This window comes from Mustela putorius, unplaced genomic scaffold, assembly GCF_011764305.1.
Source record: "Mustela putorius furo isolate JIRA1106 unplaced genomic scaffold, ASM1176430v1.1 tig00000198_pilon_pilon_pilon, whole genome shotgun sequence".
Classification (NCBI taxonomy): Eukaryota; Metazoa; Chordata; class Mammalia; order Carnivora; family Mustelidae; genus Mustela; species Mustela putorius.
In genome coordinates, this window is record NW_025421311.1 from 1,783,363 (window position 1) to 1,801,101 (window position 17,739).

At 43.9% G+C, this 17,739-nt stretch overlaps 1 protein-coding gene across 2 annotated transcripts in view; it reads right to left on the reverse strand.

Annotated features, from left to right (window-relative positions):
* Positions 1–17,739, reverse strand: part of PDGFD (platelet derived growth factor D) — a 220,243-nt gene that overhangs the window by 25,494 nt on the left and 177,010 nt on the right. For both annotated transcript variants that reach the window (XM_004764448.2, XM_004764447.2), the window contains exons 4-5: positions 2,881–2,943; positions 250–448 (exon numbers count right to left, since the gene is read on the reverse strand). In XM_004764448.2, the coding sequence (XP_004764505.1) occupies positions 250–448; positions 2,881–2,943 (262 nt within the window). The remainder of the gene's footprint in view (positions 1–249; positions 449–2,880; positions 2,944–17,739) is intronic.

Sequence of the window (17,739 nt, forward strand, 5' to 3'; positions counted from 1 at the left end):
AGATGCAAGAAGCTGGTCCAGACGATTTTACAAAGTTTCTTCTAGCTCTTTTTTAATCCAGTACAAACAAAACAGTTTGTGATAAACCCAGAACCTCATCTGAAGGTGCTGTCGGAGAGATAAGGAACAAGACTGGCAGTAATCCTCTGATTTTAGTGAGTTACATATATTGCGAGTTTAGTCCTCACTGAGAGTTACTATCAGTGGTCTTGTGTGCTCAGGAAGAACTGCCAGGGGTCTGTCTCTTACCTTTTGACTTCCTGTCGTGGTAGGACCTGCCCCGATAATGGGGGGTGTCCAAATAGAGATTCTCAAGGTCTTCCTGCCATGACTCTGGATTGAAGTGTTTGAGTAGGTCTTCCACAGTATCAAACTCTGCGACTGTCTTGTCCAGGGCGTCCGCCGTGAGGGTGGGGTCCGTTACTGATGGAGAGTGATAGGATACCCCCTAAGGGTGACATACAGCTCAGTGTACTCAGAGAAGGTCCATCGCTACGAAATACAATAGTCATACAAGTGTACGGAAGGAACATAAACAGGCTTCTGATCGTGAGACATTCTACGCATAGATATCATGCTCAAGCTACTATAGTTCTGCCATGTTCTTAAATAAGAGCAATTAATTAGAAAAGATAGTCATTCACATTTTTGCAAATCAAAACCAGGCAGATCACAAAACCTCCAGTACATCTGAAATATAATCATTAAAGAAGATATCGACTCAGTGGCAATATCTAAACTACATGATCCCATGTCCTGGTTCGAGCTCCCAAAGCATCCATATCTGCATTCACAAATAAGCATTAGAATCTAAATTGTGAACTGCTTCCATAATCCACTCTCTCCCGCCATGTTCAGTCTCCGTGTTTCCTCTTCACGGGTCACCTCACATCACAGGGGTCATGTGAGTAGGGCTCGAATCTCCTCTGGAGAGAATCCAATAAAATCTGGCACGTTCACCAGCTTATTTACTGGGCATCAACAAGGATAATTAGTCATGAAACCTGCTCTCGACCAAGACTGGGAGATCCTCACGGGAAGCATACATATATGTATTTTTAAAAGGGCTGATGCTTGCTCACGATCCCAGCTGTCCTTAAAATACTCTCAGAAATATTCTTTAAATGGGGCATGCAACACACTGAAAGAAAGTTTGGGAGGGATTCTGTGCACTATGTCCCCATGTAAGTTCCCAAGCCCTTACTTCACTACCCCTTGGATAATCTAGAGGCCAATGAGCCATGATTCAAACATCTCTGTACAAATTCATGACCCATAACAAGGAAATAGAAAGCAGAGCCACAAAGGGTTTCAAAAGGTCTTTCAAGAAACTGCCAAGCGAATAGGATCCCTCACGGGCAAAGATCTCCTCCTGCTCCGGGAAAGGGAATTAACGAGCACTTGCGTTCCTGGGACTTCAGGCAGCGTCCTAACAAGAACCCCTACGTGCCACAGCGTTTCAGATGGCAAAGCCCACACTTCTCACTCTCACTTTCAACTCAGGGTTTCTCTCTGGTTAACCAGTCGAGGTCCAAAGGTCCGGAAGCCAGAGAATGGATGCCCGCCTGCTTTCAGGTGGTCCTTCTATGGCAAAAGCATTAACCCACCCACGTGTGCCTTAAAAGCAGTTTTCAAATATGCCTGGAGGGAAAGGGAATGGGGAAGGGCTTTTATTATTATTATTATTAAAAATCATTTTTATTATTATTATAAATTGTTATTTGTTGTAATTATTTAAAAACTATTTTTGTGAGAAAGAACTAACTGGTCCTGCCTGTTTTCACAGCCCTGTAGACCTGATCTCATTCAGCTTTCGTTATCTATAAAAATCCATTCTAAAGCTAACTGAATGACTTTAAAATAACAATTCGTAAAAGAAAAAAAAAAATGCTCAGAACACTAGAAGCCACTTTCTACAAAAACAAAATATGCTTTACGTAGAGGTTTGGGGCTGTTGAGAACAAATAAAAGACTTTTCATATCACCATTAGAAACATCACTGACCTCTTGATCAGGCCATGTTGTTCTAGTCCAGCGGACGCACCAGGTGAATTAGTCACAGAATCCATTGCTAAGGAAACCCTGCCCTCTGAAGGAATTTCTTTAAAAATCCCCCAGAGAGCAAAGGATGGAATATTACTTGAAAAAAAATTCCACTCTTAACTCAGCCACATGGACGCTGTCAGACCCATGGGCAAGCTTTCTCCATGCTCTTGACCTTCTAGTCAACACCTACATTTATCATCTTGTATCTCCTTGCTATCTACGTGCTACCTATAGGAGGACTGGTGAAAACAAGGTCTGATCTTTCTGAACAAAGAGAAATAGAATACTGAGAAATGACTAAACGTGGAAGAAAAAATGGAGAGCATGAACCATTTTATAGTTTTGGGGTGAGTTATGTTTTACTTCGAGGTCCAACAGAACACACGCCTGGTTTGCACTTAAGTTATCTTACTGTAAACACTGGGATTTTTCACATCTGCAAAGATCCTTAAAACCACAAAGGTTAACAGCTTCCCCTGGAATATTCAAAACACTATTTCAAAATTCCCCACTGGAACTTGGGCTCATGGACCAGTTTTCTATGTTTGATATGTCTGGACAGTCGTCTAGTTGGAACATTCTACTTTGAAACTGATAAATACTGAAGTCATTGTCTGTGATCCTACGATGGGTACTGGCATTTCCTGAGAACTTTTTTGAAGAGAGGGGGAAGGGCATGTAACAAAGCCCGCTGTAACCATAAAAGAAATGGAAGGACACATCATGATTGCGAGTAAAGCCCTAGGACCTTCATGCAGCTGATGCCGTTCTGGGGTTGAGCTCAGCTTCTCCATCAGCTTTTTTTCTCTGGCAACAGAAAAGCAAATTACTTACTGAGATGGAGCTTGTGACTGACTCCCAGTTGGTCTCTGAGGCTGCTGCGGGTTGGAAATCTTCCTAGAAGGCAAGAAACATCCATGTGAGTCAGTCAAACCTCTGTGCAATTCATTATGTGCACAGTTTCTATATCTCAGCCATCAGAATCTTCTTCCCACTAAGTGACAACAGAAATAAGGTTACTTGCTGGACGGTTCACCATTTGTCTTCAGAATCTCTCCTCAAGAACACTTCTCATTCAAGACATGCACATTTATGGACATAATGGGTACATTTACTCCTAAATCCTGGTGAAATGGAAAATGTGCAGACGGGAGTTCACATTTAAGTCGGCCTTCTGCCCACTGGGTGACCTGGGGCACTGTACCTAGCCTCTGCAATCCATCTGTAAAAGGCTGGTACGGAATGCTTAAGTTAGAGAGTAGTTTTGAGAACGAACTAAATGCACTAATTATGTAATTATAACTAGCACTTAATTAGGTCCTTAATAAAGAGTAATAATGTCCATTATCCATATTGATATTGATTTGGCTTGAACTAGTTCTGCATCATGTTCAGTCCTGCTTCCTGAGCTGGTCTCTAATATCAGCGATCTTTTCAAAGACAAATTCAGCAGCAAAGAGTTATTCTTGACTCTGTCAGGACACACCAGGAAGAGTGGCAGTGGGAAGACGATGGCCATGGAATGGCAAAGTACTGCCCACTCAAAGAAAGAAGGAAAAAGGGCAGACCCGATAAAGTTATCTCAGGAAGCCTTGAAGGATTTGTGGTAGCAATGGATCTCAGAAAAAGAACTTCTCTTAAAAGGTGAATTTGTCTCCAATTTGTGTGTGTTTCTTGTTAATTACTCCAGCACCAGTAGCTTTAAAAACATAATGGGAGGGGCTGCCTGGGTGGCGCAGTGGGTTAAGCCTCTGCCTTTAGCTCAGGTCATGATTTCAGGGTCCTGGGATCGAGTCCCGCATCGGGCTCTCTGCTGGGTGGGGAGACTGCTTCCTCCTCCCTCTCTCTCTCTCTCCCCCTCTCTGCCTACTTGTGATCTCTCTCTGTCAAATAAATAAAATCTTTAAAAAAAAAAACATAATGGGAAGAAAAAGCTGATTTCTACCATTTTCACATGTCACAGATGGTTTCTTGACCCTGCTAAAACCACTCAACTTGGTTGATGCCTTCTAGCCAAGCCAGGGAGTAGGATGTATTTTAAGACGATGCTGAGAAAAATTCAGATTTTCAAATCTGGCAGCTTATTTACCCAAGTATACTTACCGAATGAAGCTAAGTATCAGGTCTAAATTTCATTAACATTTTGAGGAGCTGCAAGTGCATTTGTTAATTGCTCATGATGAGACTGGTCTAGATATAAATGCCTGTGTTAAAAAAATTTTCGTTGTTTACTGAGACAGAACTAAGTCAAATGTGGGGTTCAAAGAATGATCTGTTAAAAACTGGCAAGACATCATTATTCTCATCTCTACCTCAGGAAAGATAAGAAAGAAAGAGAACATTGGTCTCTGTACACTGAATGGTGAATTCCTCCAGCTAAAGGATGGCTGAACACAAATGAAGACTGGCACTGACAGAAGTCTTCCTAAGCAGGAGAACAGGTGACACTGGGCCATAAAGCCACCAGCTTTCCATGTTGTGAAGGAACTGTTGGGGGGAGGGCCTATGCCGGTAGGAGTCCTCACATCCTAGAATTTTCGTTTCACTCATTCAGTTTCATACTGGCTCGTCACCAACTGCGTGATGATGCATTCTAAGCTGAGACTAGAATCACAAGGAACAGAGAAACTCTACCTCCCCCTCGAGGAGTTCAGAATGTCAACATATCCATAGCCAGGTAAAGAGCTCCTGCAGTGAACTCAGGTCTGTGCTATCATTCGGGTTTGCTGGAGACATCAACAAAGGCAGTAGGAAATTTACCCAGGAGGAAATGGGCATGGGAAAATTTCATGAAGACTGTGACCCTGGAGCTGAGTCTTGTAGACTCAGGTAAGGAGAGGAGTAAGTAGATGGCTGCTTACGAGAGGCGGGGTAGAAGACTCCAAGAGAGACAGACGTCTAGACAAACGTGAGGAACATGTAAGGAAAGGAAGCTATTGGGGAAAATCAGTGAGTCATGCTGGGTACGGCACGTCTGAGGTGCCTGTGCTCTATCCAGCTACTGAAGCTCAGGATGCTGTCTGCTCTAGGAGAGGACCCCTTGAGGGAGACCAGCACCTGGGATGCAGGTCTGAGAACCTCCAGCACAGTGATGGCAAGGACGCAAGTGATGGATCGTGTTGGTCAGGTGTGACATCAGGAGAGGGACGATCTCAAAATCATGGACCTGGAAAGAACTGTAGTATTATCTCATGCAAACTCTTCATTTTAATGATTAGAAAACCAATTCTCAAGGCCACCTGAGCACACTTCTCAGTATGCACTGTGTGCTGGTCTTTCACATCCTCATAGCTGGCTTGGATGAAACAGGGTCCAGAGGGAAGGTAAAAGAAAAGTAGGAAAGACGTACAGCAGAGAATCGGTGGAAGGTTCTATGAGGATATCACCTGAAGTACTCTTACTGATTTAGATTTTACATCTACGCTTACTAAATTCCGTGACTAAGATTTACTTCGTTTTCTTGCACAGATATAGGGTTAACGTGTTTTGTTAAGCATTTTTAAGCATAGAGGGCCTTTGTGCACATGCACCCAGACAAATGTTACACAAAGAACTTTTTGTTTCTTCACTGTCTGCTTAGAAGCTTTAATAGGCACCAATGACAGAGGATTTCATTAAGTTCCAGATAAAAAATAAATTTATCTTCTCTTGGCAACATGACTATTAGACTTTTCAAATAAACGAACCTTCTTTGAGGTTATTTCAAAATTTGCCATTATTTATAAATGACACATTTAAAATGAGCTTTAAAAAAGGGAAAAATACCCCTTCTAAGACGGAACTGCAGAATTTAGACCCGAAAGGACAAACTTGGCACAGGAAGGAACATAGCCATTTGCTTTCTAAATCTATCCTTCACATGCATTTCTCATCTCCTCTACCACAATCTCGTCGGAGATACTGGCGGGGCTCCCAGACTCCAGCTTCTACATGCTGCTGCCGTCTCCAGAGTCCACACTCCCCACGGCAGCCGCCATGCTCTTGTCTTTTCTGGCTTTACAAAAGACGACCGACAGACCACACTGTATAAATTGAAGGTGTACAACATGATAATCTGATACACGTGTAACTTGCTAAGTGGTTACCAAATGAGGCTGGTTAACACATCGATCACTTCACGTAATTACAACTGTGTGCACGTGTGTGTGGTGAGAATCTTTGAGAACGACCCTTTCTCAGCAACTCTCAAGTGTATACACGAGATCGTTCATTATAGTCACCGTGCTGAGCAGCAGATGTCCAGAACTTCTTGATCTCATCACTGCAAGTTTGAACCCTTTGACCAATCACTTCCCAGTTTCCTACCTTCTTGCCCCGGGCAGGTGCCCTACTCGTGTGTTCCTGTGGGTTTGACCTTTTCTCCCCTTCTTTTTAAGAGCACACATAGAGGTGAGATACAGGTTTTGTCTTTTCCTGTCTGACTTGTTATCCTTAGTATAATGTCTCATGTCCCCAAGGTCCTCAAGGTCCATCCCTGTTGTCACAAATGCAGGATTTGCTTCTTTCTCAGGTGGAATTATATCTCTCACGTGTTCTTCAACTGTTCATCTGTCAATGAACACTCAGGTTGCTTCCATGTCTTGGCTGTGGTGAAGGACACTGCAGTGAACGTGGGTGTGTAGAAGTCTCCCCACTACGTGACTGAGTTCCTCTTGGTTACACAACCAGAAGTGGGATTGCTGGATTGTATGATAGTTTGTTTTTTTTTTTTAAATTTCTTGAGGACCCTCCGTGCTGTTTCCTTCAGGGCCTGTACTCATCTATCTGCATTCCCATCAACAGTGCACTAATGCTCCCTCTTCCCCACTCCCGTGTCGACACTTGTTACCACTTGTCTTTTCGACACTGGTCACTGTAATAGGTGTAAGGTGATAGCTCATTGGGCTTATGATTCGGGTTTCCCTGCTGATTAGTAATGTTGAGCATCTTTTCTGCACCTGCACCCATTGAGCATTTATATGTCTTCTTTTAAAAAATAATCTACTCAGGTCCTCTGCCAATTTTTAAATCAGATTATTTGGATATTTTGCTATTGCATTGTATGAGTTCCTTATATATTTTAGATGTTAAACTCTTTTCAGTTGTGTGGTTTGCAAATGTTTTCTTCCATGCCCTCGGGTGCCTTTCCATTATGCTGGTTTTTTGCTGTGTCAAAGATTTCATACTTTGATGTAGTCCCACTGCTTATTTATTACCTTTGCTTTTGATGCCTTATCCAAAAAAGTCACTGCCAAAACCAATGTCTAGGAGCTTTCTGCCTCTGTTGTCTTGTAGGAGTTTTACAGTTTCAAGTCTTACATTGAAGTCGACTCTGTATCGAGTCAGTGTTTATGAGCGGTATTAAGATACAGGTCCAATTTCATTCTTTCACAGGTGAATATCTAATTTTTCCAACACAATTTATTGAACGGAGCATCTTTCCCCATCAAGTATTCTTGGCTCCTTTGTCAAATCTTCATTAACTGTATATGCATGGGTGTATTTTGGGGCTACTTTTTTCTACTGGTATCTTCTTAAAGTATAAATCAAATTACTTTGGTCTTCTGCTTAAATCCTTCTGATAGCTGTCCATCACACTTAGGATCTGGTCTTATGTGATCTGACCCCATCTTGTTTCCTCCCCAGCGTCTCTCTCTGAGTTGATGTTCTATCTTTCTCAAAAACTGCACTCCCACTAACACTGGCCTTCTTACAGCAAATAACACTCCAGGCTTCTCCTATTCCATCTAAGTCTGCTACTGCTCCCTCTGCCCGTGATGCACTTTCCCCAAATGTGACTGGCCCCTCATCATTTAGTTCTATGCTCAAACACCACATCAGTGCAGAACCCCTCCTCGAACACTTTATTTAAAATACCTGCACTCTTTGCCACCCTGGCCACTTAATTTGCTTAATTTTCTTTAAACATTTATGATGATCTGAATTGATTTTTTTTGTTCTCCTGTTCATGATCTCCTTCCCCATTTAGAATGCTTGCTCTAGAATACAGGGTGCTTGTTTATTTCTTACGTGTTTTACCCCAAATTCTCACTGGAGTTTTGAGTACACACTCCGATCTCACTGGTTTAGTGAGCACTATCGGGGATGACGTTCATCCACATCCCCTAGAGCCAGAGCTCGTTCTGATCAGTCGGGACCGGTGTCAGACTGCTTGCTGCACAGTTTTAGAATCATCCTGGGTAGACAACTTGCTTTTTCAAAGTCAGACTCTGTTACTGTGGGTGCTTTTCACAGAGCAGTGCCCTTAGCATGACTTAAATGCTAAAATAGAACGGTGAATAATCATTTAACATAAATTGAAACAGTCCAGCTTACAAAAACACATTTCTGTGTTTTATTACAACAAACTCCAACAAGTGCTTTTAAGAGCTATGTCCCATTCTTCTGAGGAGAGAGAAGTATGTGTGAGCTCCAAGAAGCGGGTACCAATCCGGTGCTTTGTTTCCTTACCTCCTGCATCTACACAGCAGCCTGTTTCATCCTGAAGGAAAGAGGCTGCTATTCTGACTACTCAGTTCCCTTATTCCTGCAGGGGCTGCACTTTGGAGCTGTGGGTGAATTACTAGGACCGTATCTCAGGGTCCAAGCCATCCTTTGAGAGGAGAGCACACTCTGGGGCTGAGAGCCAGAGATACTGCCCAGCATCGCTGAATTAATTACGACTAGAGTCAGGACTGGGCTCCAAGAAGCTAGTGTTCCCTCTTGGTCACGTGGTTTTCAGCCCACCGAACCATGGCACATGACACCCTTAAATTACAGGCATCGTTGTTGTCACTGCCTTAATCTACAAAGAATTCATTTACATCATTAAAAATACTTTATTCTTAGTTTATGTCGTCATGTTATAACACTTCATAATCATATTTTGGTGGTGAAACTCATTATTTGGCATTTTGAAATAAAACCCATTCCCTTACAGTCTATCTGAAGTAATTTTGAAAACACAAATGTGATTCTGAGATCTGTGCTTTTTAAATAGCTTAGTTCTGGAAGTCTGATCTGTGGGAGAGAAAAGTTATTCACTAGGAGGTTGGTGAGCTGGAAAAAGAGCATCTTAAGAGCATCTGAAAACACACATGGTACCCGTGTAACTGAAGTGCGGGAGGAAGAGTGAGTACCGTCAGCACTCACACTAGCTACATCACTCATGCTAGCCACGTCACTCATGCTAGCCAAGTCAGGGAGCACCAACATGGACGCCCCTCACACACGCTAAGTGTTGCATGATTCCAAAACAAATACTAAGACAAAATTAGAAGCATAAAGATAAGTGCACAATTATACTTGTAACAGACATAATAAACAGTTAACGTCCTTAAAATAAAACCTTACACACGAAAAGGTTATAAGAGTATCTTTCAATTACCTAATTCTACTAGAAAAACGCACAGGTGTCTGAGTGAAGCAAGACTGACACTACGTTCACCACATTGCTACACGGAATGACGCACGCTTTCGCTCTCTTCCATTTGTCTATTCACGGGGCCTTGACTTTTTATAATACATACCGAGTGTTCATAAGAAATTGATAAATTTCTTTTTTTAATTCTATTTAGTTAGCCAACATATAGTACATCATCAGTTTTTGATGTAGTGTTTAATGATTCAGTAGTTGCGTGTAATGCCCAGGGCTCAACACATCACGTGCTCTCCTTCATGGCCGTCACCTGTACCCCATCCCTCCAACCCCCCTTCCTCCTGCAGCCCTCAGTTTGTTTCCTGGAGTCCAGAGTCTCTTACGGTTTGTCTCCGTCTCTGAATTCTTCCCAGTCTTCCCTCTTCCCCTAGGATCCCCTGCGCTATTCCTTTTTAGGAGTGAAACCACATGATTTCTAAAAGAAAAATGGAAAAGAGAAATGGGCTGGAGTGTATGGAGCACCTACCCCTAAAGCCTTACATTATATCCTTAGACTGACTTGTTGTCAACCATGTAGTCCCTGGAAATTCCATGGAAAATAAAAGCATTTTTTTAGAAATAATTCTCACCAATTACTAGAGAGAATTGTTCAAAGATGGGACAATGAAGAATTGTTCTGGAATCAGCACATTCGGCTCCACCGAAAACATGGTTAACTCAACACCAACTTCTGATGTCTTAAAAGAAAACACGACGTTACCCATCAGCTCAGCGTCCGATAGGCATGTGTCTGCCTCGTGTGAGGACAGACTCACAGTATGAAAGAAAATCGAGCTGAGGATACGATGCCGCTATCGCTCATGAAATTCTCCATAATAATCTTCACTATGAAAGACAGACTTGACTGGGGATTACACGTGCAGACAGGCTGTGGCCAGATAACCCTTCCTTGGCCGTCAGTCACCTGGGGGCTGCTGCGGAGGGAGGTAGTACACGACACGCTAACAGGTCAATGAGCCACTCATGCCCCTTCCACGGCAAGCTGATCGGCGGTCAGTCACCGGATGCCGGCGCTGGATGTCTGCGTGATTCCCTCTCCGAGCCCCGTTGGTGGAGCCGGGAGCAACTGTCTTTGGAGTCTAGGAGACAACTGTCCAGGCTGCTGTTCCCAACATTTAGGATCATTGTTCCCAGATCTCACGGAGGAGGGCTGTTCATCTCCATCCGAGGTGACTGTGCAGTACGTGAGGAGACGAGCCTTAAAGTCTTCTTGCTCAGAGGGATGTGCTCATTCATCTCTTCAAACAAAACGTACGCACTTACTTAGAGATTTTAAAAAAGCTTTCGCCCAACACAATGTCTAACTGACCAAGTGTGACTTACTGGGGTGACGTTTGGAGGGACTTTTGTCGGAGCATTTTCCTTCACCTTGAAAACTCTGCTTCTGTTTGATGTCTTCTGTCTACTCCTCAGAGGCAGGTAATAAAATAATGAAGTCCTCTCCTACGTCAAGCTGGGCTTCTTGATTAAGTGAAGGCTTAGAGGTGTTCCTTTGGAAATGTGGAAGACACAGAGGGGTTTGTCTGGATTCGTAAAACGATAACAAACAAATGCCCTGTCAATGTTCGTCCCCTAAGTGAATCTTCATTTGTCCTGACACTCCTCCGTTCATGACCCACGGAGGAAAACTCAGATGATGCTGACCTTGCAGGCCTGGGCCCTGAGATCATTCTATGGAGGAGATCCTTCAGAGCAAAGACTCCTTGTACTCTGGTACCTGCACTTCTGACATGGAGTGCAATGGAGTGCACATGCAAATAATGATACACCGATGGCTCGGCGTCTACGGAATAAAGCCAAAATTGAAAACCCTTTGGTTCCATCAAACTCTGTGATCCAACCAAGCCTTTACAAGTATATTTCATTACATGCTCATCATCCAATCGGATCTATAACAAGGAATATGGGAGAGGCCGTGGCTGGAGGTCAGCTTTTATTGGCAACAACATTTAGTACAAGGATATCATGAGTTCCAAAATCAATAATGAACAAGAATCAAAGAGCATCTTTCTTTCTTTTTCTTTTCTTTTCTTTTTTTTTTTTTTCAAAGAGCATCTTTCAAAGACAGAGAATTTGCCTCTGAAATTAGTAACATATATTCGGAGAGCTCTAAGAAGCTCTGGACATGAGTCAACTACGACTGGAAATAAAATATTAATAAAATAAATATACCTTTAATTGTAAATAGCCCCCACAGGTAAGACCTACTTGCAGATTTCTGCTGATTTAAGAGTTCGTTTCACAACTTTTAAGCCATCACTGACAATAAAGTACAATGTTATAATTTAGATCTTCTAGGATTCATCCACTAATCACTCATGAAATCTTGAAGCTAATACAAAGTATTTTTTTTTTGAAAGTTCATTTTTCCTCATATAGGACAAGGAACTTCTTGTACTTGTTAGTTTCTGATTTCTTTACACCAAACTTAGTCTGGGAAGTTGTTAGAACAGATAAGCAAAGATTAGAGCAAATACCAGTCCAACAGGTAAGGAAGAAAGTTCCTTCAGTAGGCAGAGAAGAGGTCATCGACTCAAAGAGAGCATCATGAGGGCCACAGCCCAGAGCTAGAGAGAGTTCAAGGTGTGTTTGTAGACGGATAGAGTCTAGTTAGGAAAAGGATGATCCACTGCCATTATTATTTGCATACCACAGCCCGAGGAAACTGCAATGATCCTGGAGAGGAGAGATGGATGGTCATGAAGTTGGATTAAATTAACTCTGTGTTAGCCGAACAACGACATCTTAGTCAGGGGCTGCACAGAAAATTACAAATAACCAAATACAACTGTGCTAGTAGATTTTGCTGTGCTCCATATGGACCAAATGATAAATGAACATTTAATTTTCATCTAGAAAGTACTGCCAGTGGTCTTCATTCATCGTGTTGCTGGAAACCTAGGTGGAGGTTTAAATGTTGTTAAGAGCTCTTATAAACACAATAATGTTGTTTAGTATTAAGAAAACTCTATGATTAATTACTCTGTAGCAACAGCTGGCTTTCAGGGAGCACAGAGGACCTGCCAGGCACTGCAGAAAACCCTTCCAGCTCGGATCCATTCCTGCAGCTTGGAGGACGCGGGAGGAACCTGCCCACGGAAGCGAGCCGGTCATCAAGACATTCTGCAGGTACTTGAACTTGAGGCTGAATCTGCACACACTTTCCTTGGTGCTACAATGGCTCATCCTTTCATTCACCAAGAGTCAAATAAGCCAAACACACACCCTTGATTTGTGCTAAGTACAAGGTTTTTGGATATTTCTTAAGAGCATTTCAAAAAAGAACATTTGGTTTGGTTCACCCTCAGCCTGAATATTATTAAAGATGGTACTTGAGATACTGCGAAGCTAATCTTCAAGATATTTGCACTCTCCAGACAAAATGGATGGCTGAGGAGATGAGTTTGCTACCTTAGAAAAATTACAAGTTTGAAATGAAAAGAAGAAGGGTTGACCTGAATTATTCATATTTTCATTTCCTTGCACTTAGCATACTTCCTGGAACAGAGTGATCACTCTCTTTGCTTTCTGTTTGCTTCCTGTTGCTGAGGGAGGAAATACTATCTCAGCCCTCCAAATTCAACAAATCACTTCATTTTTTTAAGATTTTATTTATTTATTTATGAGAGAGAGAGAGACAGTGAGAGAGAGCATGAGCGAGGAGAAGGTCAGAGGGAGAAGCAGACTCCCCACGGCTCTGAGGTTAAACCAGGGAGAGAGACCTCCGGGGAACCGATGCTCTCCTCTGTCCACTAACTTCATCCTGACCCCGGGGTCAACAATCCACACAGTCTTTTCCTCGTGCTCCTCGTGGCTGGGGAAATCGCTTCCGAACAGGGCAAGGGGGTTTAAATGAGAGACCCCGCAATCGGAGTCCTCGCCGTTCATGTTTACGGGCCTTGACCGTTCCTCTGGACGTGTGGTTATCATCCGTTAGCAGCGTCTTCTACTTTTGCCCGTGATTACATTAGCAATTTTCACCAGCGGCGCTCATGAGAGCATGAGGCTTTGCAGCAGCAAAATTTTAATCCTAGATTGGCTCTCCTCAGCTTCTTGCTGTTTTTTCTTTTTTCTTTTTTTTTTTTTTTTGTATTATCCCATGCTGTGTACTGAGAGAATGCAAATTTGTGGCTGCAGTCATCTAAGCCAAATATAATTATAAAGGTAATTTTCATGGCCAGAAAAATTAAAAGAACAATGCATTCCACAGTCAAAGGGAAAATACTCAAGGAGTTGGGTGACTGGGTCCTCTGCTCCACAGGACTGGGAGACGTCAAAGCGGACCGCCTCGCTGCTCAGGCCCGAGGACTGGGAGGCGCTCGCTGCATCTGGACTTTTTTAGCACGCCTGATATCTCACGCACCTTATACCCATTTAAATCTCAGCAGCACCGTTTGGAGACAGAAGAGCGCTAAGAGATTGCTAGGTTCAAAGTTCCGGTCACACTGTGACCAAGACTTCTGAATGACCACAGGGTAGAGCTCACTGTGTTAAGCCCCAGGCAAGGCACAGACAGGCAACGTGCCCAACAGCCCTGAAGGGCTCCCTTGTCAGATCCGTTCTAATTCCCTACGCTCCTCGCTCCCTTTCACGTCAGCAACTTGCATGAATGTTATTTACTTTTTCTTAGGGGCTCCCCATCAGGTAAACTGGTCTCATGGACTTGTAGCTTTGACACAGCTCAGTCCCAGTACCTGCGACAGCAACTGGTAACAAACAGGCATCGGCTAAGTCCTAGTGAAATGAAAGCACGAACAGCCACGGGGTTTTGTGAGCAGTGAGTGACGAGACTGGCCATAAACCCGAGCCTACCGGCCGGTGCGCCCCGCAGTCCCGCAGGTCTCCGCAGGGAGGGATGCCTGAAGTCCATCTGGGGGGCTGGGGAAAGGTCTCAGAAGAAGCGGCCCTGGAGTTGGCCCTCACTGAGAATCAGGGCTTTAGACAGTCGGGAGAGCGGACAGGCCAGGGGAGAGCACAGTCAAAGGCAGAGAGCAGCTTGAGCTGGGACCTACTAAGCACAGCACCCAAAGCACCAGACAGAAAAGCGGGAGCAGGACAGAGCAGGGAGCTGCGGGTGACACCCTGAGCAATTGGCGGGGAGGAGAGTGTGGTATTTAATCGTTCATGCACCAGGCATTTCAAGAACTCCACCTTTTCCAACGGCTCACAGTGCTGGAGATACAGAAAAGAATACCAAGGCTGCTGCTCTCAGGGAGCTTCCGTTCTGACCACACTTTGTCTGCAGCGCAAGGAACCCGAGCTCCCGAAAGGCAAGCGTCAGTGTCACTGGCCCAGCTGGTGTGTGGGGTCCAGGTCTCTGGACACAGTGTGTGCTGCCCCACGGGGAGCCGCCTCTCTCTTGCCCTGCCCACATGCCTCCCTTTCTGTGTGTGCAAACACAAGGAAAAAGAGAAAGTGTTTCACCCGCGTGCATTTTGTGGTCTTAAGCAGCATCACAGAGTTCCTAGAAAACACACAGTAAACAACGCTTCACTATTCTGAGAGATGAGAGCAGTTGAAAAAACTGAAACCAAGAAATTCGGTGCTGTTGGTTTGGAAACCCTTTCTGGAATGTGCATAATCTTCTAAGGCAACCTTAGAATTAAGAGTCCTTCCTTTATTCTGGTAATTAAATCCCTAAAATGATTATAGCATCCTCAAATACAATTGAGTTCTATCTCATTTCTCAGCAGGGTACAAAATTACCTTTCTTCTTCGAAGAAAAGTTTGTTTGCCTGATGAGAAGATTCGACAGATGAGAAACCCTTAAGTACTTCATGATGACCCCCGAGGTCGGTCAGTGGGGGACTGATTTGGTGGGATTACTGAAAGCTATCTCTCCACCCAGCAGGCACCATAAAGATGCTAGGATACAAACGGCCCTCGAGGGCTCCCATCAGAGGATCTCTAAGAGCAAACAAAATAAAAGCAGACCCCGTGCCTTTAAAGGAAACCCGGGGAGCTGTGAGCTTCCTTTGCTATTCACCTTGCCATAAAAGGACAGCAGCATTTTTGGCCGGTTAGAGGAGATTCATAAGCAGTGGCTTTGGAGACCGAGCACTCAGAATGAATGCCACATGGAACACCGGCTGTGTGACCTTGGGCAAGGTAAACGCTCAACACTTAGAGTCCTGATTTGTAAAATGGGGACAAAATACCCTTTTTATTCCCCACAGGGGTAGCTGAGCATTAAATTAGATAACTCATGTGAAACTAACTAGCCCACACGGACATTCACTGCATTCCTTCCAAAACTACTATGGTCTTTCCAATGTGTTATCTTTCTGCTGAAAAAAAAAAAATGGCTATGTTCCTTTAGCCCTTCTGCAAAGATGTTCCAAGTTCCGAGTGGGGCTGTCAGGCTCCCTTATGAATGCCACTATGGACCCGCTGGAGAAAACCAAGGACTTAGGTTCTCTGTGCTTCAATATTCTTACCCAAGCATGGACATACCAGTAATTTCTATCTTAAAGGAATGTTCTGGATATTTAAGAGATCATCATATGGAAAGCTGTTCTAGAAAGGCTTAGACATCACACATTTGCATATTTCTTTTCTTGGAAAAACACTGAAAAAACGTTGACCCATCCAGACTATAGCGGCCTGGCCTCTCTTCACCTAAGGTGGGACGGAGATTTTGAAATTTTCAGGAAGACTTAACATTCCTCATCTCATTTCAATCTCTTTCCACCACCCGGTGGGCTGGGTGTGGGCACGATACGTTTGATAAAGTAACAGGTTGCATCTTCTCAGGGGAGATTTCCTGACTGGGCTTTTCTGCAACCACTGGGCAGGGGGCTGTGTCTTCTTGGACTTTTTCCTACAGGATGGAACACTCCTCCTGGCCCCTTAACTAACTCCAGACAGGTGCCCCTGTCTACTGGGTTCATCTCAGGGCTTCTGCGCTGCCCTCCTCATGGGAGGGGCATATTTCCTGCTCCCTTGAAGGCAGGCTTGGCCATGTGGCTTGCTTTAACCAGCTGAAGGTGAGGAGAAGCTTTGAAACACATGGTGTGGTTCTGCCATTGCTCTTTTCCCTCTGCTGTGCTTCCCTGATTGGGAGGTCTCCCAAACGGGGAGGCGACAAGGAGCCCGTGACTGGGGATTAGGAACTTATATGAAATGTGACTGGGAAGCCAACCTTTGCTCTTGTAAGCCACTGCCATTTCAGGCTTGTTGTTAGGGCGGTATAACTCGGCAAATCCTGACGATCTCAGGAGTAAAGTGTCCAAAGCAACTGTTTTCTCATGGGGGCACCCCAAACTCATGAGAAAGCCAGAACGAGAGCCGACGTCTCCTGATGCTTCGTCAAAGCTGTTTTCCATTCTAGCACAAGCTTTAAGAAATGAGACGCCTTCTCTAAATAGCTCTGCAGACATCTGGAGTGATTTCTGGTCACTCATTGTCTTCTTCCCCAAATTCACCAGTGGCCCTCCTCTAGGGTACCCTTCTAATAGCCGCTGAAGTCTGGCCCAATTCTGTTAGTGCTGGAGAAGCGAAGGAAAATCATCTTGCTTTCAGAGGCAACTGGCCACCCTGGAAGGATCAGTGGTTGTCCCCTGTGACGCATACAGGGGACAGGAGAGCCACTCGGCAGTAAAGCCCACTTGGCAGACTGCCGGACACAGTGGTACTCCTGGTCCGGGGCGGGAGTGAGGGGTGTGTTCACCCTGAATCCGGGTGCTACTTCCAAGTTCATCCCAGCCTGTGTTCTGCTCCAAAAGATAGTGCAGTCCAGTGTTCACTTCTCATAACACGTCCCCTGGTATGATCTCAGTAATATTTATATTTATGTTTCAAAAAGTTAGAAATAGTCCACAGAGCGGAGGAATGAAAAGAGAAGTAATCTCATACTAGATGTGTTTGTAAAACACTATTTCTTGTCCCAATATCAGTTCCCTCCAGGAAAAATGACTGGAATTTAAAATAAATCATCTGTAAAAGAAAACCTATTTTATATGAAATGATACACAAGTCTTGATACACAGACGCAGAACTGCACTTACTCTGCTCTCTCTGCAGCTGATGTGGTAGGAACCAGAAGAAACTTTTTGTCATTTAGGATGACTCTAACAACTGTGTATGAAAGCCAGCTTTTGAATACACAGGAGACACCTACTATGTAAGCACGTTAGCTCTCCTTTCATGGAAAGCATCAAGTTAGGAAGGACATTAGGGGTCATAGTTCATAGTCCTGCAAAATGCAACAAATTTTTTTTATCATCAAAAACGACAGCCTTTATTTCTGGCTTTGGAAGCACTACTTTAAAACAAAT